Source organism: Rhincodon typus, chromosome 19 (genome assembly GCF_021869965.1).
Source record: "Rhincodon typus isolate 14 chromosome 19, sRhiTyp1.1, whole genome shotgun sequence".
NCBI classification, from domain to species: Eukaryota; Metazoa; Chordata; class Chondrichthyes; order Orectolobiformes; family Rhincodontidae; genus Rhincodon; species Rhincodon typus.
The window spans coordinates 31,324,812-31,342,161 of record NC_063350.1 but is presented as its reverse complement, the minus strand read 5'-3'; the positions used below and the strand labels follow the sequence as shown (position 1 = coordinate 31,342,161).

The 17,350-nt window shown below is 39.9% G+C and overlaps 1 protein-coding gene across 1 annotated transcript in view; it reads right to left on the bottom strand.

The window, feature by feature from the left end:
- Window positions 1-17,350, bottom strand: part of LOC109928319 (extracellular sulfatase Sulf-2-like) — a 299,004-nt gene that overhangs the window by 37,139 nt on the left and 244,515 nt on the right. Inside the window, exons 8-11 of the mRNA XM_048608567.1 lie at window positions 12,873-13,048; window positions 10,694-10,822; window positions 5,881-5,937; window positions 5,642-5,768 (exon numbers count right to left, since the gene is read on the bottom strand). Of these exons, the coding sequence (XP_048464524.1) occupies window positions 5,642-5,768; window positions 5,881-5,937; window positions 10,694-10,822; window positions 12,873-13,048 (489 nt within the window). The remainder of the gene's footprint in view (window positions 1-5,641; window positions 5,769-5,880; window positions 5,938-10,693; window positions 10,823-12,872; window positions 13,049-17,350) is intronic.

The window sequence follows — 17,350 nt, the reverse complement described above, 5'->3', positions numbered from 1 at the left end:
AGATGGAGGGAAAGCGAGATGGAGGGAAAGCGAGATGGAGGGAAAGCACTTAAGCTCTGTGAATCCTGTGCGATGATGAGGGGATAGTAGATAATGATACCTTGCCAACCAGAATTAAGGAATGATGTGTGGAGGAAATTGTTGATGGGCTACAGGAGATTCCAGAGATACTGCATTGTATGGCCACATGGCTTTGAAAACAACTTTAAACACTGGGGGAAAAAAAAAGCTAAATGCACAGACTTTCAAGCTGGAGTATGATATGAAGCTTGTAGTTCTGAATTAGTTGGACATAGGATGGAGCTCAGGGTCCCAGCAATTATACTGTTGGAGATGAACAACTGGACCAGACCAACCTTCAGAAAAAAAAACAGTGACGTCATCCTAATATCTATATCAATCTTATCTCTCAACATTTCAATGGCTCAGCACAATGCAATATACAAGTTATCGATTCCCTTATGTTTCTATTTGATGAAACTACTACTTCATAACAACTTTACCATTCTGCTTTTCATTAAGGCTTTCTATTTTATGTGGTCCTTCTGCTTTCTGACTACCTCTTTCGTGACAAGAATAATCAAACTTCTTAATTTTAAGCATCCCTAGGGCTTTTTTGTAATTCATCATTTTGTAAATCATCAAGGATACTAAAACTTTGTGCTATTCCATAATAAATGGGAGGAGTACATTCAGAATCTCATCAGTGAATGTGATCTGATTGTTTGAACTTGTTGCCACATTTCTCTCCAAATGTGGGCACTGCACAGCATTTATACCAATTAAATGATCATTAACTGCTTGACAAGGGCTGAAGGGTCACTACTGCAGGTGCATTATAATTGCCCAATTTTCATTGCAGTTGACACATTTTCCAGAATGCTAACATTGATTTGAGATTTACCAATTACAGAGTAATTTTTGCTAGGTGATAAACCATGATAATTTGTTTAAAGAGAGAATTTAGTCAGTAGAGATAGTTGAAAAGGAAAATTTCTGTTAGGTACAGCCATTACTGTAAATATTGTGTATTTGCATGTTTATATTTCCCCTGATTAATTGATTCATACATCATATAGTTCAATAAATAGTCATGGCTCACTTTAGCTAATTATAAACGCGTTTGAGAGCTGAAAGCGAAGAACAGATATACTTGAATAAAAGCAAATTGCTGGAAATCTGAAACAAACAATATTGGAGAAATTCAGTAGATCTGGCAGCATCTGTACAGAAAATTAGAGCTAACGTTGAAGTCCAGTGTGACTCTTCAGAACTAAAGAGTCAAATGCCATCTGCTCATTCCTTGGATAAAACAACATAGCTGTGTGCATGTAGTAATAAAAACAGTAGTTTCGGCCTTCTTGTGGTGCAGCGGTAGTGTCCCTGCCCCTGAACAGAGAGACCTGGGTTCAAGTCCCACCTGCTCTGGAGGTGTGTAATAATATCTCTCAAGTGGATTAGAAAAATAGGTAAAAACTGTAATTCCTAGCTTTAAATCAAAACCAAGGATATTGTGACCATTATTGTATCTTCATATACACGGTGTAAGTGTGCAGCACAAAGCGTACTGACCGTACACAATCAAATTGAAGTGGCTTTTTACAACTTTCAACAATACCACAAAATTGAATTCATGCAAATGAGAAGCCTGCAGCATCAACATTAACACACCACACTGCATGCAGCACATTTTGCATAATAATCCACTTTATGGCTTTAAATTATTCTTTGAAGCCACAATGTTAACATTTAATTACATTTAAAATGTAACATTCACCTCTTCTGGGATTGTGATCTTTAACGTAGCAAAGTCATGATAGTTTGTTTAAATTTATGCTAAAAATTGCCAAAGGAATTGTTTTGACCATCTGTGATACAATTACTGGAATAAATTTAACATTGTACATTATCAGGAGACTGAGACTGATCTTTCTTCACTAAGGGGATCGCAGTTAACATCCTGCAACTAAACTAGAAAGCTTATCGAAATTATTCCGAATGGATTTTACACAATAAACCTTGCACATGTTCTGAATCCTTACTTGAAAGTTGTAGAATTCTGATTTTAGACTCAAGCACATTAGTGGTACAATTTGTTCGGATCGATACAATGAGAAATCAATAACACTTCATACATACCTGTATGTGCATGCGTACATGTGGGCACACATGTGTTTCTGTATAAGGAGGTCAATAGTGAATGGCATGCTGTCAAAATATTACATTCACAGGCTAGACAGGTATCAATGTGGACAATGTGGACTTCACAAGCTTCAAAATCTCCCCTCCCCCAACTGCATCCCAAAACCAGCCCAGCTTGTCCCCACCTCCCTAACCTGTCCTTCCTCCCACCTATCCCCTCCTCAAGCCCCACCTCCATCTCCTACCTACTAGCCTCATCCCACCCCCTTGACCTGTCCATCCTTCCTGGACTGACCTAACACCTCCCCAACTCCCCACCTACACTCACCTTTACTGGCTCCATCCCCGCCTCTTTGACCTGTCTGTCTCCTCTATCCACATCTTCTATCCACCTCCCCCTCTCTCCCTATTTATTTCAGAATCCCCTTCCCCTCCCCCATTTCTGAAGGAGGGTCTAGGCCCAAAACATCAGCTTTCCTGCTCCTCTGATTCTGCTTGGCCTGCTGTGTTCATCCAGCTCTACACCTTGTTATCTCATATTCACAGGCTAAACAGGATTGGGGGAGGAACAACAGAATGTTTCACCAGGCCTGATTGTTATCGGTAGTACCTACTCAATAGGAGTACAGATCTGTACATTGATACATTTAACTTTTAAACATACACATTGACAATAGCTATTTGGGAAGACAACAGAGGATATGTACCATACAAAAAAAAAAGCACTATTTAGAATGCTAAATAGGGAGACAAAATAATGGTTCCTACGGAAATTAGGAAGTGACATACACAGTATTGTTAACAGAAATCTTTAATGGAAAATAATATCTAAGCTAACTCAAGGGATACAAAATAGAGTTACAAAAAAGTTGAACAGTTTCCTCAATGAAGAAATACAAAAAGGCAGTTGGGAGCAGGTATTTGAGGATATTCTAGTGGGAGATTCATTCTTAATTCAGACAACCTGCACAGCACTGACAATGTCACCTAGAAGGGAGATGAAATGTTTGCATGAAAACCAGTCAGCTCGGCGAACCAACCAACAATTCCAACCGCAATCCAAGCTACAGATCTTCGTTAAATGATTAAACACCCTTCTATTGATTGGCAAAATCCAAACAATTTAGAATCAGGAGATAATAAATGTAATGCACAGGTGCTTTATGAATTTGTAAAGGAAGCCATAAGAGATGGTGTTTATCTTGACCTAATAATTGTAAATGATGTGTATGATGTACAGGAAATGTAAGTTGCAACATTTCTGAAAGACAGTGATTAAAAAGTGATCAAATATGACCTGACACTTCGATTTATTAAAGAGCAGGAACCAAATCAAATTTAATTAAGTTTTAATTTCTAAGAATGAAAGTAAATGGATTGGAAGTGAATTGTCTTCATTTTCCAAGTGGAAGAACAACAATTAACATGGCTAACAGAAACTTAATTACATAACCAAGAATATAGCACAAAACCAAGCAAGATGTGATCAAACCGTACAATGCTCTCGTCCAACTGCATGTTTTCTTGGATGTGAATAATCAAAAATGGAAAACGGCAATATGATGAGGGTCAACTGATGAGCTATCACGGCACTCACATTATCATCAAGAGTTCACATAATCTCAAAGCACAGAACTTGGATAGGATTTGTTAACAGAGTGTTGGAAGGGATGTAGGTGCATAACAGATCAAAATTGAGGAAGCATTTCTGAACACAATTAGTTCTGAGACTACAAATGTCAAAGACATGGAGCTGGATTTGATCCTCCTCAGTTCCCTGTAACCTAGTGTAAATTTCTGGAGTGAGCTTGCCTCTGCTTGGCTGGCTGGCTCTGCTTTAATCATTTACGCGACAGCACTTTAATTACTATAAGGAGAGACTTCAGCCCCTCTCCAGGAGAAAGTCCGCTTCAGAGCTGCCAGCCAATAACAGCACTGCCGTTCTGCTCTATTTAATGACCACAGGAATCGTGATGCTCAATTAACCTGCACCAACTGTTTCCAATGTAGGAAGTACACAAATTTCATGCTGCCTGCTTTCTTGAACAATTGTAGCATGCAGCCCAACATTAATCACATTGTTAAGTAGCTGCACTACAGGGTAGGAAACCTAAGATTTGGAGAGGCTATCATTCAAATCCACTCTGCACTTCTTAAAAGGAATCTACATTTTAGCTGCAAACATGAGAAGTGATGTTGTCTGACTTGCTAGAAGAGGAGGGGGAAGAGGGTCAGAGACCTCAAAGAATCCTAGATGCTACAGAAGGCAATGTGGAGAAGCAATGTCCTCTATCCGCAGGGATCCAGAAGGCCACCCAGAAAGACATTGCAAAAGTATTGTTTTAAAAAAAAAGCCAATACAGAAAATGATAGCAGTCCAGCCCTTGAGACCTGGATGGAGTCAGGCAATAGGTTCACAGTGACTTCACATGAATTAATCTAACGAGTTTAGTAAATGTACTTTTAGATACCGTACCTTATTAGCTGCTGCAGTAGCCTGCTGAACATACTAGGCCCTGCCGCTTGGTTACCAACAGTCTATATTAGCTATGACTCATAGCTCACTTTCAAAGCTTCACCTCACTTGCCTATACTTAGCACAACCACAAGCCACATCCACATCTCTTGGTTTACATATTCCCAGCTATTTAACCATGAAACTAATATCACCCGATTCATTACACCATAATTACTGATATACTGTCCTCTTTCTTAAAGGACAATGTGGCACCTCAACCATGGGCTTTGACACTTACCTCGAACAGGGATTGGGCGTGGCTGCATGTCCTTAACTTGTTGAGGACGTGTCTCAAGATTCTTTGTAGACTTTGACATCTTTAAACAACTTTTCTTTGTTTAGAAATAATATTCCATTGAGTTCAAAATCAACCCAGACAAATGAAGTTTTCCTCATTCAATCTGGCAGCTTTTAATGATTCTAAACAAGACAGGCCATGGGAGGTTCAATGCAGGCTCCAGTGGGTGAGAACCCACACCACATTAAATTGCTACTATTAGACATTACAACATGACTAAGTACTATTTAATCTTCAGACTTTCTGGCTGCTATTATTCATAATCCCCAACGGATTGAAAACCAAGTTTACATATTATAAAATGGTGAATGTCAATTGACAGAATAAAATATGCCATAATCAGAAATAACATCTAAAGAATGCACTCTTTCATAGAAGTGCTTATCTGAAATCTTGGGATTATCTACTTAGAATACTGATAATTCTGTCTTTTTCTAACTGTCCAACCTTCTGTCCCATGATTGTGTTTTCATTCACGCCAGATCTTTCAAACTGAGCTGTGCCAGTTGCATATTATGGTCCTTTCAATCTAATTACACATAATCACTGTAATTTATAAATGATTACATAAGTACTGTAGAAATAATCACAATTCTTGGCAGTTCTTTGAAGCCTACAACACTTGATCAGTTCGACTGCCTTTGCCATGCAGTTTGGCAACTTCAGGTATTGAATAAACCTACCTGACCAAATTGCTCACAAGGTGTCTGGTATTCTGCCTTCTGGCAAAGATCTTTCACTCTTTCATGCTTAGGTAGGAAATTTTCCTCTTGGCTGTTCTTGCGTTCATCCCTCTTGTGCAGCAGTTTACTAACAAAATAAAAAAAAACACTGCTCATTTAATATTTGCTATCACAATGACTAAAATAATAATTTGAAGAAAAATTCATATTTATGCTTAAAGGGGACTTTAATAACATACCCTCTTTCCACAAGAAAAGAATCTCGCCAAATCTTTGTTTTCTTGTTTGAATTGAACCTGAGAATTAAATAATCATTACATCATTGAACGGAGCTCATATTTATATGTTCTATCAGTGCAATTGGCATTCCATTTTAGACGTATTATAATTTGAACAATCAAAGTAGTAACTGATTGAAATTAACCTGCTTCAGTGAAGATTAGATTACCATTAGCTAGATTTAATCTATAGCCCTGTGATGATTATTCAGCAATTAACATTACCACTGATCTGAAAACCAATTAGATACAAGATCCACAATTGTGTTGTGGAAACAAAACAGTGCAAATGTTAGAAATCTGAAATAAAAATGCTGGAAATAAGTAGTGAGTCAAGTAGCATCTGTGGAGAGAGAAACAAAGTTAAAAATCGTTCTGAAACTTTAATTCTGAGGAGAATCTTCTCACCATAGTCTCTCCTGGAAGGGCTGAAACATTGTTTCAGAGATAGTAGGAACTGCAGATGCAGGAGAATCTGAGATAACAAGGTGTAGAGCTGGATGAACACAGCAGGCCAAGCAGCATCATAGGAGCAGGAAGGCTGACATTTTGGGACTAGACCCTTCTTCAGAAATGGGGGAGGGGAAGGGGGTTCTGAAATAAATAGGGAGAGAGGGGGAGGCGGATAGAAGATGGATGGAGGAGAAGATAGGTGGAGAGGAAACAGACCGGTCAATGAGGTGGGGATGGAGCCAGTAAAAGGTGAGTGTAGGTGGGGAGTTAGGGAGGGGATAGGTCAGTCCAGGGAGGACGGACAGGTCAAGGGGATGGGATGAGGCTAGTAGGTAGGAGATGGAGGTGGGGCTTGAGGTGGGAGGGGGGGGGGATAGGTGGGAGGAAGGACAGGTTAGGGAGGCGGGGACAAGCTGGGCTGGTTTTGGGATGCAGTAGGGGGAGGGGAGATTTTGAAGCTTGTGAAGTCCACATTGATACCATTGGGCTGCAGGGTTCCCAAGCGGAATATGAGGTGCTGTTCCTGCAACCTTCGGGTAACATCATTGTAGCACTGCAGGAGGCCCAGGATGGACACGTCATCTGCGGAATGGGAGGAGGAGTTGAAATAGTTCGCGACTGGGAGGTGCAGTTGTTTAGTGCGAACCAAGCGTAGGTGTTTTGCAAAGCAGTCCCCAAGCCTCCGCTTGGTTTCCCCGATGTAGACGTGGCCACAACGGGTACAGCGGATGCAGTATACCACATTGGCAGATGTGCAGGTGAACATCTGCTTGATGTGGAAAGTCTTCTTGGGGCCTGGGATGGGGGTGAGGGGGGAGGTGTAGGGGCAGGTGTAGCACTTCCTGCGGTTGCAGGGAAAAGTGCCGGGTGAAGTGGGGCTGGAGGGGAGTGTGAAGCAGACAAGGGAGTCACGGAGAAAGCGGTCCCTCCGGAAAGCAGATAAAAGGTGGTGGGGTCGGATTGCAGATGGCGGAAGTGTCGGAGGATGATGCGTTGGATCCAGAGGTTGGTGGGGTGGTACGTGAGGACGAAGGGAATTCTTTTTTGGTTGTTATTGCCGGGAGTGGGTGTGAGGAATGAGTTGCGGGAAATGCAGGAGACATGGTCGAGGGCGTTCTCGACCACTGACGGGGGGGGGATGTTGCGGTCCTTGAAAAACAAGGACATCTGAGATGTACAGGAGTGGAATGCCTCATCCTGGGAGCAGATGCGGCAGAGGCGAAGGAATTGGGAATAGGGGATGGCATTTTTGCAGGAAGGTGGGTGGGAGGTGGTGTATTCTGGGTGGCTGTGGGAGTCGGTGGGCTTGAAATGGATATTGGTTTCTAAAACATTTTCAGGTTTGCATCAAGACTCTCTGCCCAGCATGACCAACAGTTGCTCCTCACTAGGGAGCCAAGAAACAAATACCATTGTCCCTCCAACTTGAAGGGTGAAAAGAGTGACAAACTCGTTCTCTTAAAGAAAAGTTTCTAAAGGAAGGGCATGTTTTTAGAAAAACTTAGTAGAACTGGGATTTTCTAGACTGCAGGCACCGACTGGAATGGTGCTGAGACCTGGGAAGGCTGACACCTGGATTTGTCTCTCTCTTATCTGCGTGATCTGATGGGCTGCAGTGAGGGAAACTCTCCAAAGATGGACAGAGAAAACTAACTTCTCCAAGCAAGGAGACATAGATAGATTTAGTCTATGGCCCAATTAAATCAGGTAACTGCTTCCTTCAAACTGGAGACTATGCACAAAGAGGATCCATGACCTGGATCCTCTTGGGGACAAGAAAAATAAAAGTGGCAGAATACTTTCAGCTGGCAAGTTTCACATTTGGATTTACCCAACATGATTTTTCTTAGGACAATGCACTTTGCAGGTCCACTCATTCCTCTCTGTGCAGACACTGCCTCGTATCACCATCTGAACAGCCAACATTCTCACTCACCCTCATCCCCTATTGCCACTTCACACTCATATTTCTGTTATCTTCCACTAATTAGGTCCTCCTTTCCTTTAGAAGGTGGGGAAGGCGAAGTGTGAGGCTAGTGGTGGCACTCCAATTGCAGGCACATTATTGGCCTTTGGCAATGCATAACCGACATTCCATTGGGAAAGAGGTCTTATTCCTGGTGTCTGCGGATATCAACAAAGAACTACAGAAGATCTCCCCAGGTACTGAAATTCAAACATGATAAGAAAGTTGATCCTAGGCTGAGCGGCTTTGTCGCCTGCTGATGGATTGTGGTGTCCATCTCCTCTCTCCGAGGATAACGCAGCTCTGCTACTTTCTTCTCAATGGATGCTTAGCTGCCCAAGGTGCTTTCATGCTGCTGTGAAGGCTGGCAGTACAGAAATAAAGCTGCAGATGAATGGCATTTCCTCCAAGTTGGTAATCATCTGTCAAGAAGTGAACACACTCTCTAAGAACAGTAAGATCTCAACAGCCATGGCTCCAGCTCTTCAGTCTCATTGATTGATGCTTCTTCAGCTTGTCAGTTTCACTTCCTGGTGTGCAATTACCCCAGTGATCCAGGTGGGTAACTGACAAGTCAGGAAAATGTCCACTGGCGAGGAAATCTAGACCTTGAGGTTAAAATACTTCAAAATTGGTTTGACAACCTCAAGCCATTTCTTAGTCATCTGGACGATAGATCTTAGGGAGCTCCCTGCTCACCTCTAATACCACTCCAGTGAAAGCTGAAAAGGGAAACATCATGTTGGGATCCCAAACTAATGTCTATTTTTTGGGATGTTCCCACACTGCTCACCCCTGGACCAACCTCCACTAGTTTGAAAGAATTCTATTTTCTAACAGGTACTACCATATCTACCTATTGCTTCTAGCATTTCCAGCTCAACTATTGCATTAGCTCAGAAAAACTGAGCTGTTCCCTGGACCTGGAAGATATGATTGCACTGTAACAGTTTAGCTAGATGCTATGCCATTGCACTCATTATTTAATTAGTTCACATATCGACACAAGTGTTGATATTAATACATGTGGCCTAATAACAAAAAAGCTTAATTATTTGTTGTACAAATTAACAGATAGAATTGTGAAAAACAAACATTTCACGGGTTAGAAAGTACAGAACCTAAACTAATGATGAAACATTAAGACAGACCCCTTACAAAGATAATTATTCACCTTGAAAGCTATATCTCACACCATTTAACTTCTTTTAAGAAGCGTAAAACTTCAGTTTCACTGTTAGCTATTTCTCTGCTGTTAATACTGTGTTCTTATCACGAGGTATTCAGCTCCAAAATCAGTGCCAATACCTTAAACTTGCAAAAACAACTGGAATTCACCACTTCTTAAAATAACTAGTACAGAGATACTTTTCAAAAGGTCAGTGTGGAAACCAATGGAGGTACATTGTTGATTGGCAAGTGTGCAAACTACCGTTGCTACTAAATAGACACACTTAAAGAGATTGCACAACTTTGACATACATGCAACTGAAATTCAGGCATTTTGAAAAATCTCATGGTTATTCCAAAACTCCAGTTTTTAAACACTTACATTCTATAGCAAAATATTATATGCTCAGGATAATAAATAAATGGTACATAATTTCCTTCATACAGTTCCACAATCAAATAGTCATATAGAGTCAGAGTCCTGCAGCGTGACAACTTCGGTCCAACTCGTCCACACTGACCAGACATCCCGATTTGAGTTAACATTTCGGGTACAGTGACCTGCTGAGCTTCCAGCAACTTCTGTTTTTGTTCCAGATTTACAGCATCCGCAGTTCTTTTGGTTTTTATCCCAATTTGACCTATTCCCATTTGCCAGCATTTGACCTCTAAACCCTTCCTATCCAGATGCTTTTTAAATGTTGTAATTGTACCCACCTCCACCACTTCCTCTGGCAGCTCATTCTATACACCACCCTCTGTGTGAAAAAGTTACCCCTCAGGTCCTTTTTAAATCTTTCCCCTCTCACCTTAAACCTGTGCTCCCTATGCTTGGACTCCCTCACTCTAGGAAAAAAGTCTTATCTGTTAGTGCTTTTTGAAAGATCTGATTGAAGGCCCATGCTTATATGTTCAATATCATATGTTCTTAAAGTGGTTGGTAATTATTGTCCTGCTGTGACCAGTTTTAATTAACTTTTTTTTGCTGGTGAAAAGATTGCTTGATGTAGCAATAAATGTAGTAACTCAATAGTAACTATAGTATGTTTATCAAGCTCAGACTCATTGATTTGAGGTTTTGAGCAAAGGAACAATCCTGGAAAAACTATAATGGCTTATCAGAATCCTACACAGTAGAAACAGTATTTGACTTATTTAGTCAATATAAAATTGTGGTCCTCTCACCTGTTGACCGGTTTTTCGGTGTCTAAAAGCTTTAGAATGGATTTGCCATCCATGTCAGCTGGAATGTCCAGACCGGCAATGTCTAAAATTGTTGGGGCAAGGTCTATATTTAGAACAAGTTGAGGAATTCTGGAAATAAACAACAAAAGGAATTATTCATAGTTCTGCATTGACCACTGTATTCAATAGTCAAGAAGTTCTGAACGATCTGCTAGAACAGCTAAAGTTGCTTTTGGTAGTCATTGGATTAACCAAATAAAACTTTTTCAAGAAATTATAATACTAGTAATCCCTACTCTTTCAGCCTAAAGCTCAATGAATCAGGAAATCATTACATCTGTACATCACCTGTTAATTCTAAACTGAATGAATAACATTAAAATTGAATCTATTCAAAACAATTGGGCTCGAAATTGAGGCATTGTCACAGTATCAGAGTGCAAATAGTGAACCTGAATAACTTGAGCTTTACCCTTATGGTTAAAGAGGCTATCTGATCCTTGCAAAGCATGCACACTTAAAAGTAAGAATCAGCTAAGAGGAAAATATTGCCCGTACATTTTCTTCTTAATACAGAAGTAGAAGACTCATCTCACTAACGATTCACTAATTGACTTCGATTAAAGGTGAAGCTTTCCTAATCTATAAGGGTCATTTACTAACCCCTGGGGAAACACACTGCTATTAACATGCGGAAAAGACCCTTAGAATGAACTTTAACACGCTGATTTCCCTTTTCTCTAGACATATTTTGCTTTTACTGAAGCACTTACTAATAACAAATAACAAAGTATCTTTATTGGGATAACTTTTTTTAAATCATCATGACTTCAGTCCTTCTGATATTAACACTCACTGTTCTGGGCAAGGTTTCCGCTGTATAAGAAACATTTCTTTTGCCTTTGTTCATGACAAAAATATTTAAACCATCATACATTTGAGGAGAGGGACTTTCTACATTTACTTTCACTAGCTCTTCAGCATTTTGCCTTATTAAAACAAGTAATTCCATATTATATGAAGAAGAAATTGTTTAAAATTAATATCCTGTATAGGATTGGCTGAAAAGCTTACTCATTAGACTTAATCTTTAAACTCAAGGGGATGTACCTATTTTTATCTATCTACCCTGGGTTAGAATGACTAGAACAACAGCAAATCTTTAATAATCCAGTCACAGTAAGACACATGAATTGTAGTTTTGATTTAATTTCTAATTATCATCAAATTGCACCATTATTAAACATGGGGGCTGAACAGAAAATCAGCATTCCACCTTTTTACTTAATTATTGTACTATGCAACAGATGAATCTCAGATTTTTACTGTCTAGCAATTCCTACCTTTCTTAATGGTCAAGGACGAAGAAAAGTCAACTAAACTGGTCATTTACATTTGGCAAAAAATGAAAAAATATAGCTGGTAAAACATTTTCAGGTCAGCGAGATCACACTGAATTCATTTCAGGCAATTATTAGAAAACCTGTTTTGTGATTTATGTGATACTGTAATGAGAATTCAAACAAGATTATCATTTTCTATCATTTTACCATTTCTAAGCTTCTCATTTGAATAATTACACCGCAGTACAGGGTCTGTTGTTTAGACAAACATAGCAGCATTTTGACACGTATCACAAAAAGCTGAGGTGAATGACCAATGAATCGGTTTTAGTTTGAAACATTGCTTTATTTACCCTACTCTACTTTAGAGTCACATGCCAACTTTAACATCCACCTGAAACTCAAACTCAGATGAGGTCTTGATTTCAAATTGGACACATAGAAGAATTATGTCTGGCAAACCAACATTTTCTTAGGATTCTGATGGACTGTTTGTTAACTTAGGCTATGTACAGAAAAATCATTTCTTCCCCTCAAAATAAATATCATTCTTTCAGGGGTTGTGGGCATTGCTGGCTGGGTCAGCATTTACTGCTCATTCAATTGGTTGATGCAAATAAAATGGAGCTTCTAGGACTGTTGTGATGTAGTGGTAGTGTCCCCATCTCTAGGTCAGGAGGCCCAGTTTCACATCTGAACGGGTTGATTGGAAAATACCTAAAACAGAAGTTCTCAAGAGTGAACATGAAATTACTGCTACTATCCACCTTATGGTCTTTGGCTCCTGGAATTGCTATAATTATATTCAATTCAGGTTTGATTATAGATTATCTTACATTGATCCTGGCTCCACATTGGGACCCCGCATGAAAAATGGCACTCGGATATCAATCTCATAGGGCATCGATTTTCCTTTCACTAGCCCAAACTGTCCAATGTGATAGCCATGGTCTGCTGTGTAAATGATGTACGTATTGTCCACTTCTCCTGTTTCAACAAGCATGTTATAGAGCTGAAAGATCAATGTAAATATTTAAGTTAGTGAAAAATTAAAATGTAATGAGAATCTACACCATCTATTTGTGGGTACTACTACCTGTACTTATTGTTACTCTGCTTAAATGTAATCTCGATTTCCTTCAAGTACAATGTTACGTTTTGACTATACTAGATTGATCTGTGTTAACAATAGAGAGCCAGAAGCAACTGATCCATTAACACTTCGATTAACCTACCCAACTTACTCATCTAAACAGCACAAGAAGCCCTGCTACATGTACAGTTCTTGTATTATATCCTACACCATTCCCTTCTTTTTGTATTAAATTCATCAGTGAGATTCTGCCATTGCAGACTAACCAACTGCAATATAGAGAAACCAAGCAGCAAATTTCCAAATGTGGAAAAAAAAAGTGATGTAAAGATTGAATTAATATCTCTTGATACCCAACTGCTTAATCCACAGAGCTTTTCATAAACGGAACATTTCTTCACCCTACCCCCCAAAATGCTCCCTCAATGGTTTCAGATGAGCAGATGGTTGCTCATCAGTGGACCTTTGAGATAATCAAGGCTGGTGATTCTTGGATACTCAGGTCCCAGAGCCTGACTGCAGACTGCTGCATTTGGAATTGTGGTGAGAAATTCAGGTCCAGCTGACTTTCTGGCACTGTGTTGGATACTAATTGACGCAGTGGTGATGGAACAAATATGCAGACATAATGAGAGGCGTTGGAAAATGCCAATCACATTGCATAGCTGCCACTGGATGGAGTTAGAGTTTATCACTGAACTAAGAAAGGGAATACAGCAGAAAATGTACAACCTCATGGGAAGCCCTACCTAGTTGCTCCATCAAGCTGTCCAAAGGGGAGATCTGCCTCTCCAAGCTGATGGTTTGAACCTAAAATCTGTGTGACAATGACTTGGGCTTCCATCAAAGCTAAAATTTGTTTCAATGTGCAATTCTGTTGTGAGGAATTCTGTTGGAGTTGCCATTATCACAAAAATATAATGCAGAGGGCAATATGATACCACAAATGTTGGAAACAGACTCCACCATGCTTTCAGCCACTGTGAATAAACCCCTCAGCACAACTTCTAATTCCTTATCACACTGATTCTGTGACTCCAGAAACTTTCTTCTCATTTCTGGGCTCTAAGTCATTAAAGAAACCCAAAGCAATAATTTCCTGTCAGAAATAAGTCTTAAGAGTGATAAATTAGGTTTACTTGTTCCTGTTTTTAATGAGTGTTATGAATGCTTTAGACTTTCAAAATTTCAGCCAGGTCCATCTGTATCTTTGTGAGGTGGGGGCATTAGCAGAATGCACCTAACTGTTCCAGAAGTGCAATCAGTAGATGGATTCTGAGCGATGTTGATCTGACACCAACTCATGTATTCCAGTTCATATCCTCTCTTAACCTTGTACAGTTTGACCACACATTCAGCAACAGGAAGCAACTCCCACCTGTGCTTATTAGAGATTGCATTAAGCTTAGTGGCTGAATGATTTATTCTGGTTGCTGTTTGATTCTACATGTGTTTGGTACTTTCTACGATGCCAAAATCCAACAGTAAATTGCAAGACAGGTTCTTAAGACAATTTTTAATGACCAAGATTTTTGCATAAACCTGTTGCTCCCAGACAATGGACACACGAGTAGGCATTCCCCCTTAGAATGCAGCATGACTTGGAGAACGAATGGAGGCTAAGCAGAGAGGAAGGAAGGAAATGGCTCTCATCAGAACACCATATCTCAGAGTCGGTTAGTATTTTTTCTACCTCACCATCAGTGAGGAACCATCTGTGAAATGTCATTTTGGATGTCCCAAGTGAAATTTTATATCTGCTGCTGCCATAAGGCATAACAAGAATGACATTGCTGGTGACTGTAAAGGTGACCATGAACAAGAATATGTGCATGTCTGAGTCCTGACACAGAGGATTTGGAGATATTTGTAATAATTCAAAGTATGTTGTCAGCAAATGCATAAGTGAAGTGACTGAGGGTCTCTTCTTAATGAGGGCCTCTTCTTAATGAGGGCTAACTAAATTTCATTGCTATTTGCCAAGAAGTGGACAGAGTGAGTATGTAACTTCACCAGGATCGCACATTTCCATAGGTTGAAGGATGTCAATGACTGTATGCATATCCTTTTGCAGACAGTGAATGTTAAGCCTCAAATAACAGAGACCTTGGCAAGCTTGCACAGAGATTCCAGAAAGTAACAAGCCAGGCAGATATGATGGGTAAAGGAGGCATTTATGAAATTCTTTCCTATACTCAATACTTCAGCTAACAACAAGAGGATAGAGATTATGCTAGAACTATATTAAATGTAAATAAGACATAGCTAGAGTATAATGCACAGTTCTGTACCATATTATACAGGAAGGTTACAAATGCAGAAAAAAGCCAATTATTCACTTTTGAGCACTTTCTTAGAGCCTGTCTTCTGTGCATCTTTGCTGTTTCTATTATTCCTATGCAGTGTCCTTTGTGATTAATGATAAGAGGTCATAGCCTCAGAAGATGTGGCTGCACACTGCACCATATCAGCATGAGCACTAACAGTTTGGGCTAACTGGCTGACAGGCAGCAACGGAGGCACTGGCAAAGTAGCAAGCATGGAGGATGAATTCTGATTTCTTGATGAGGAAATCAGATTTGTGCTCTAAGGAATTACCATCCCAGAGTCATACCTCAACAATCCTAGTTACTATGGGATTAACTACTCTGCTGCGATGCTGAAAATCATTTTGCACAGTGTAATTCACAGCCACGATGGCAGCAATCTAAGCCTGCAGTGACAGCAAGTGACCATGCACTGCAACATGAGGAGGTTGAGTTTCAATGGAAGCCCCCAAATCAGCCCTTGTACACTGCATCACAGTTGGGTCTGCAACTACGTGAATCGAGTTGGCTACCACATCTACAATGGAATGAGGGGCTCCAGGTTCTCTGCAAAACCTTGTAGAAATTGGTGCTGTACTCCTCCATACTCATTAATGACTACAGGTTCTGACAGGCTTCCCAAAGTAGCAATTATTTAATTGTGCATACCCATTAGCCTTTTACTGTAGGCTGCTCAGCTGAATTCTCTGCAGCAGAACCTTGCCATCCAGGGAACTGTCACCTATGCTGTCCCTGTGCCCTGCTCCATCTGCAGATCACTTGCAACCAGTGTCTTGCTGTATGCAGATCTCATAATTAACCATACTCAAAAATATGCAGTGTCAGTATCCAAGCTAATGGTTCGCAATGTGAATTTGTTGTTAGCCACTCACGATATTGCTGCTGATATATTTGATTAAACAGCAACATGGTTAGCACTAGTTTGATGCTGAAATGACTGAAGTATTGCAAGCAGTACAAGGATGGCAGCTGCCTGCATTGTAATCAACAGACATTAGTTAATCAAGCATATGTGATGATCCACGGAATAGTTTTAGGACAATCTAACACTCATCCTTTCTTTTGGTCAGAATTCTTAACTACTTCTTATGTAAGCTTGTTTCATAGAAAGTTATTGTCTATTTTCAAGCAAAAAAGATATTTTCTTGATGAAAACAATTACCAAGGTATAATTCCACTGTTTAAAAAAAATTCTAATCAACGTGTTCAGAGATATTATTCCACGCCTTTGGAGCAGGTGGGATTTGAACCCAGGTCTCTTAGCTCAGATAGAGGGTCACTACCACAGCCCCACAAGAACCTCAGAGGTTTTATTTCCCCAATTAAGGTGATTTCTAATGGAACAATGCACTTGTTAAAATAAGTTATATTGGCAGCACAGATGGACAAGCTCAGCAAGCAGAGTATATAAAAGAATCTGATTATTACATTAAGTTTCCAAATATAATTGCTAATCAATTAAGTTGTAAAACAAATACAGAAAAGTTGGATGCCTGCAGCAGGTCAATCAGCAGCTGTAATGAACAGACTGTCTATGTTTCAGGTGCAAAGCATTTGTCAGATCTTCTGAGTCAGGACAGCCACATGATGTCAGCTGGAGCTTGTGTCTGGCTGTTAGACAGAGGCAGGAATGAGAATCCTGCAGCAGCAGCTATTTCTCACATTCCCTCAGTGTCAGCCTATAATATTGCAAAATAATCAAGGGTTTGCCTCAGACAGTTAAATTAAGCTGGTCTTTACATTGCCAAATCCACTGTACAGGGATCTCTGTACATTTTTTTGCTGGCAATTGCACTGGCAACTATAATGTGGTTATTTTCCCTTAGCTTGGAAGATCAATGCTTCATAAAATAGAAGAGAGATTAGGGCTGATGTCATGTTTGCAGTTACCTGA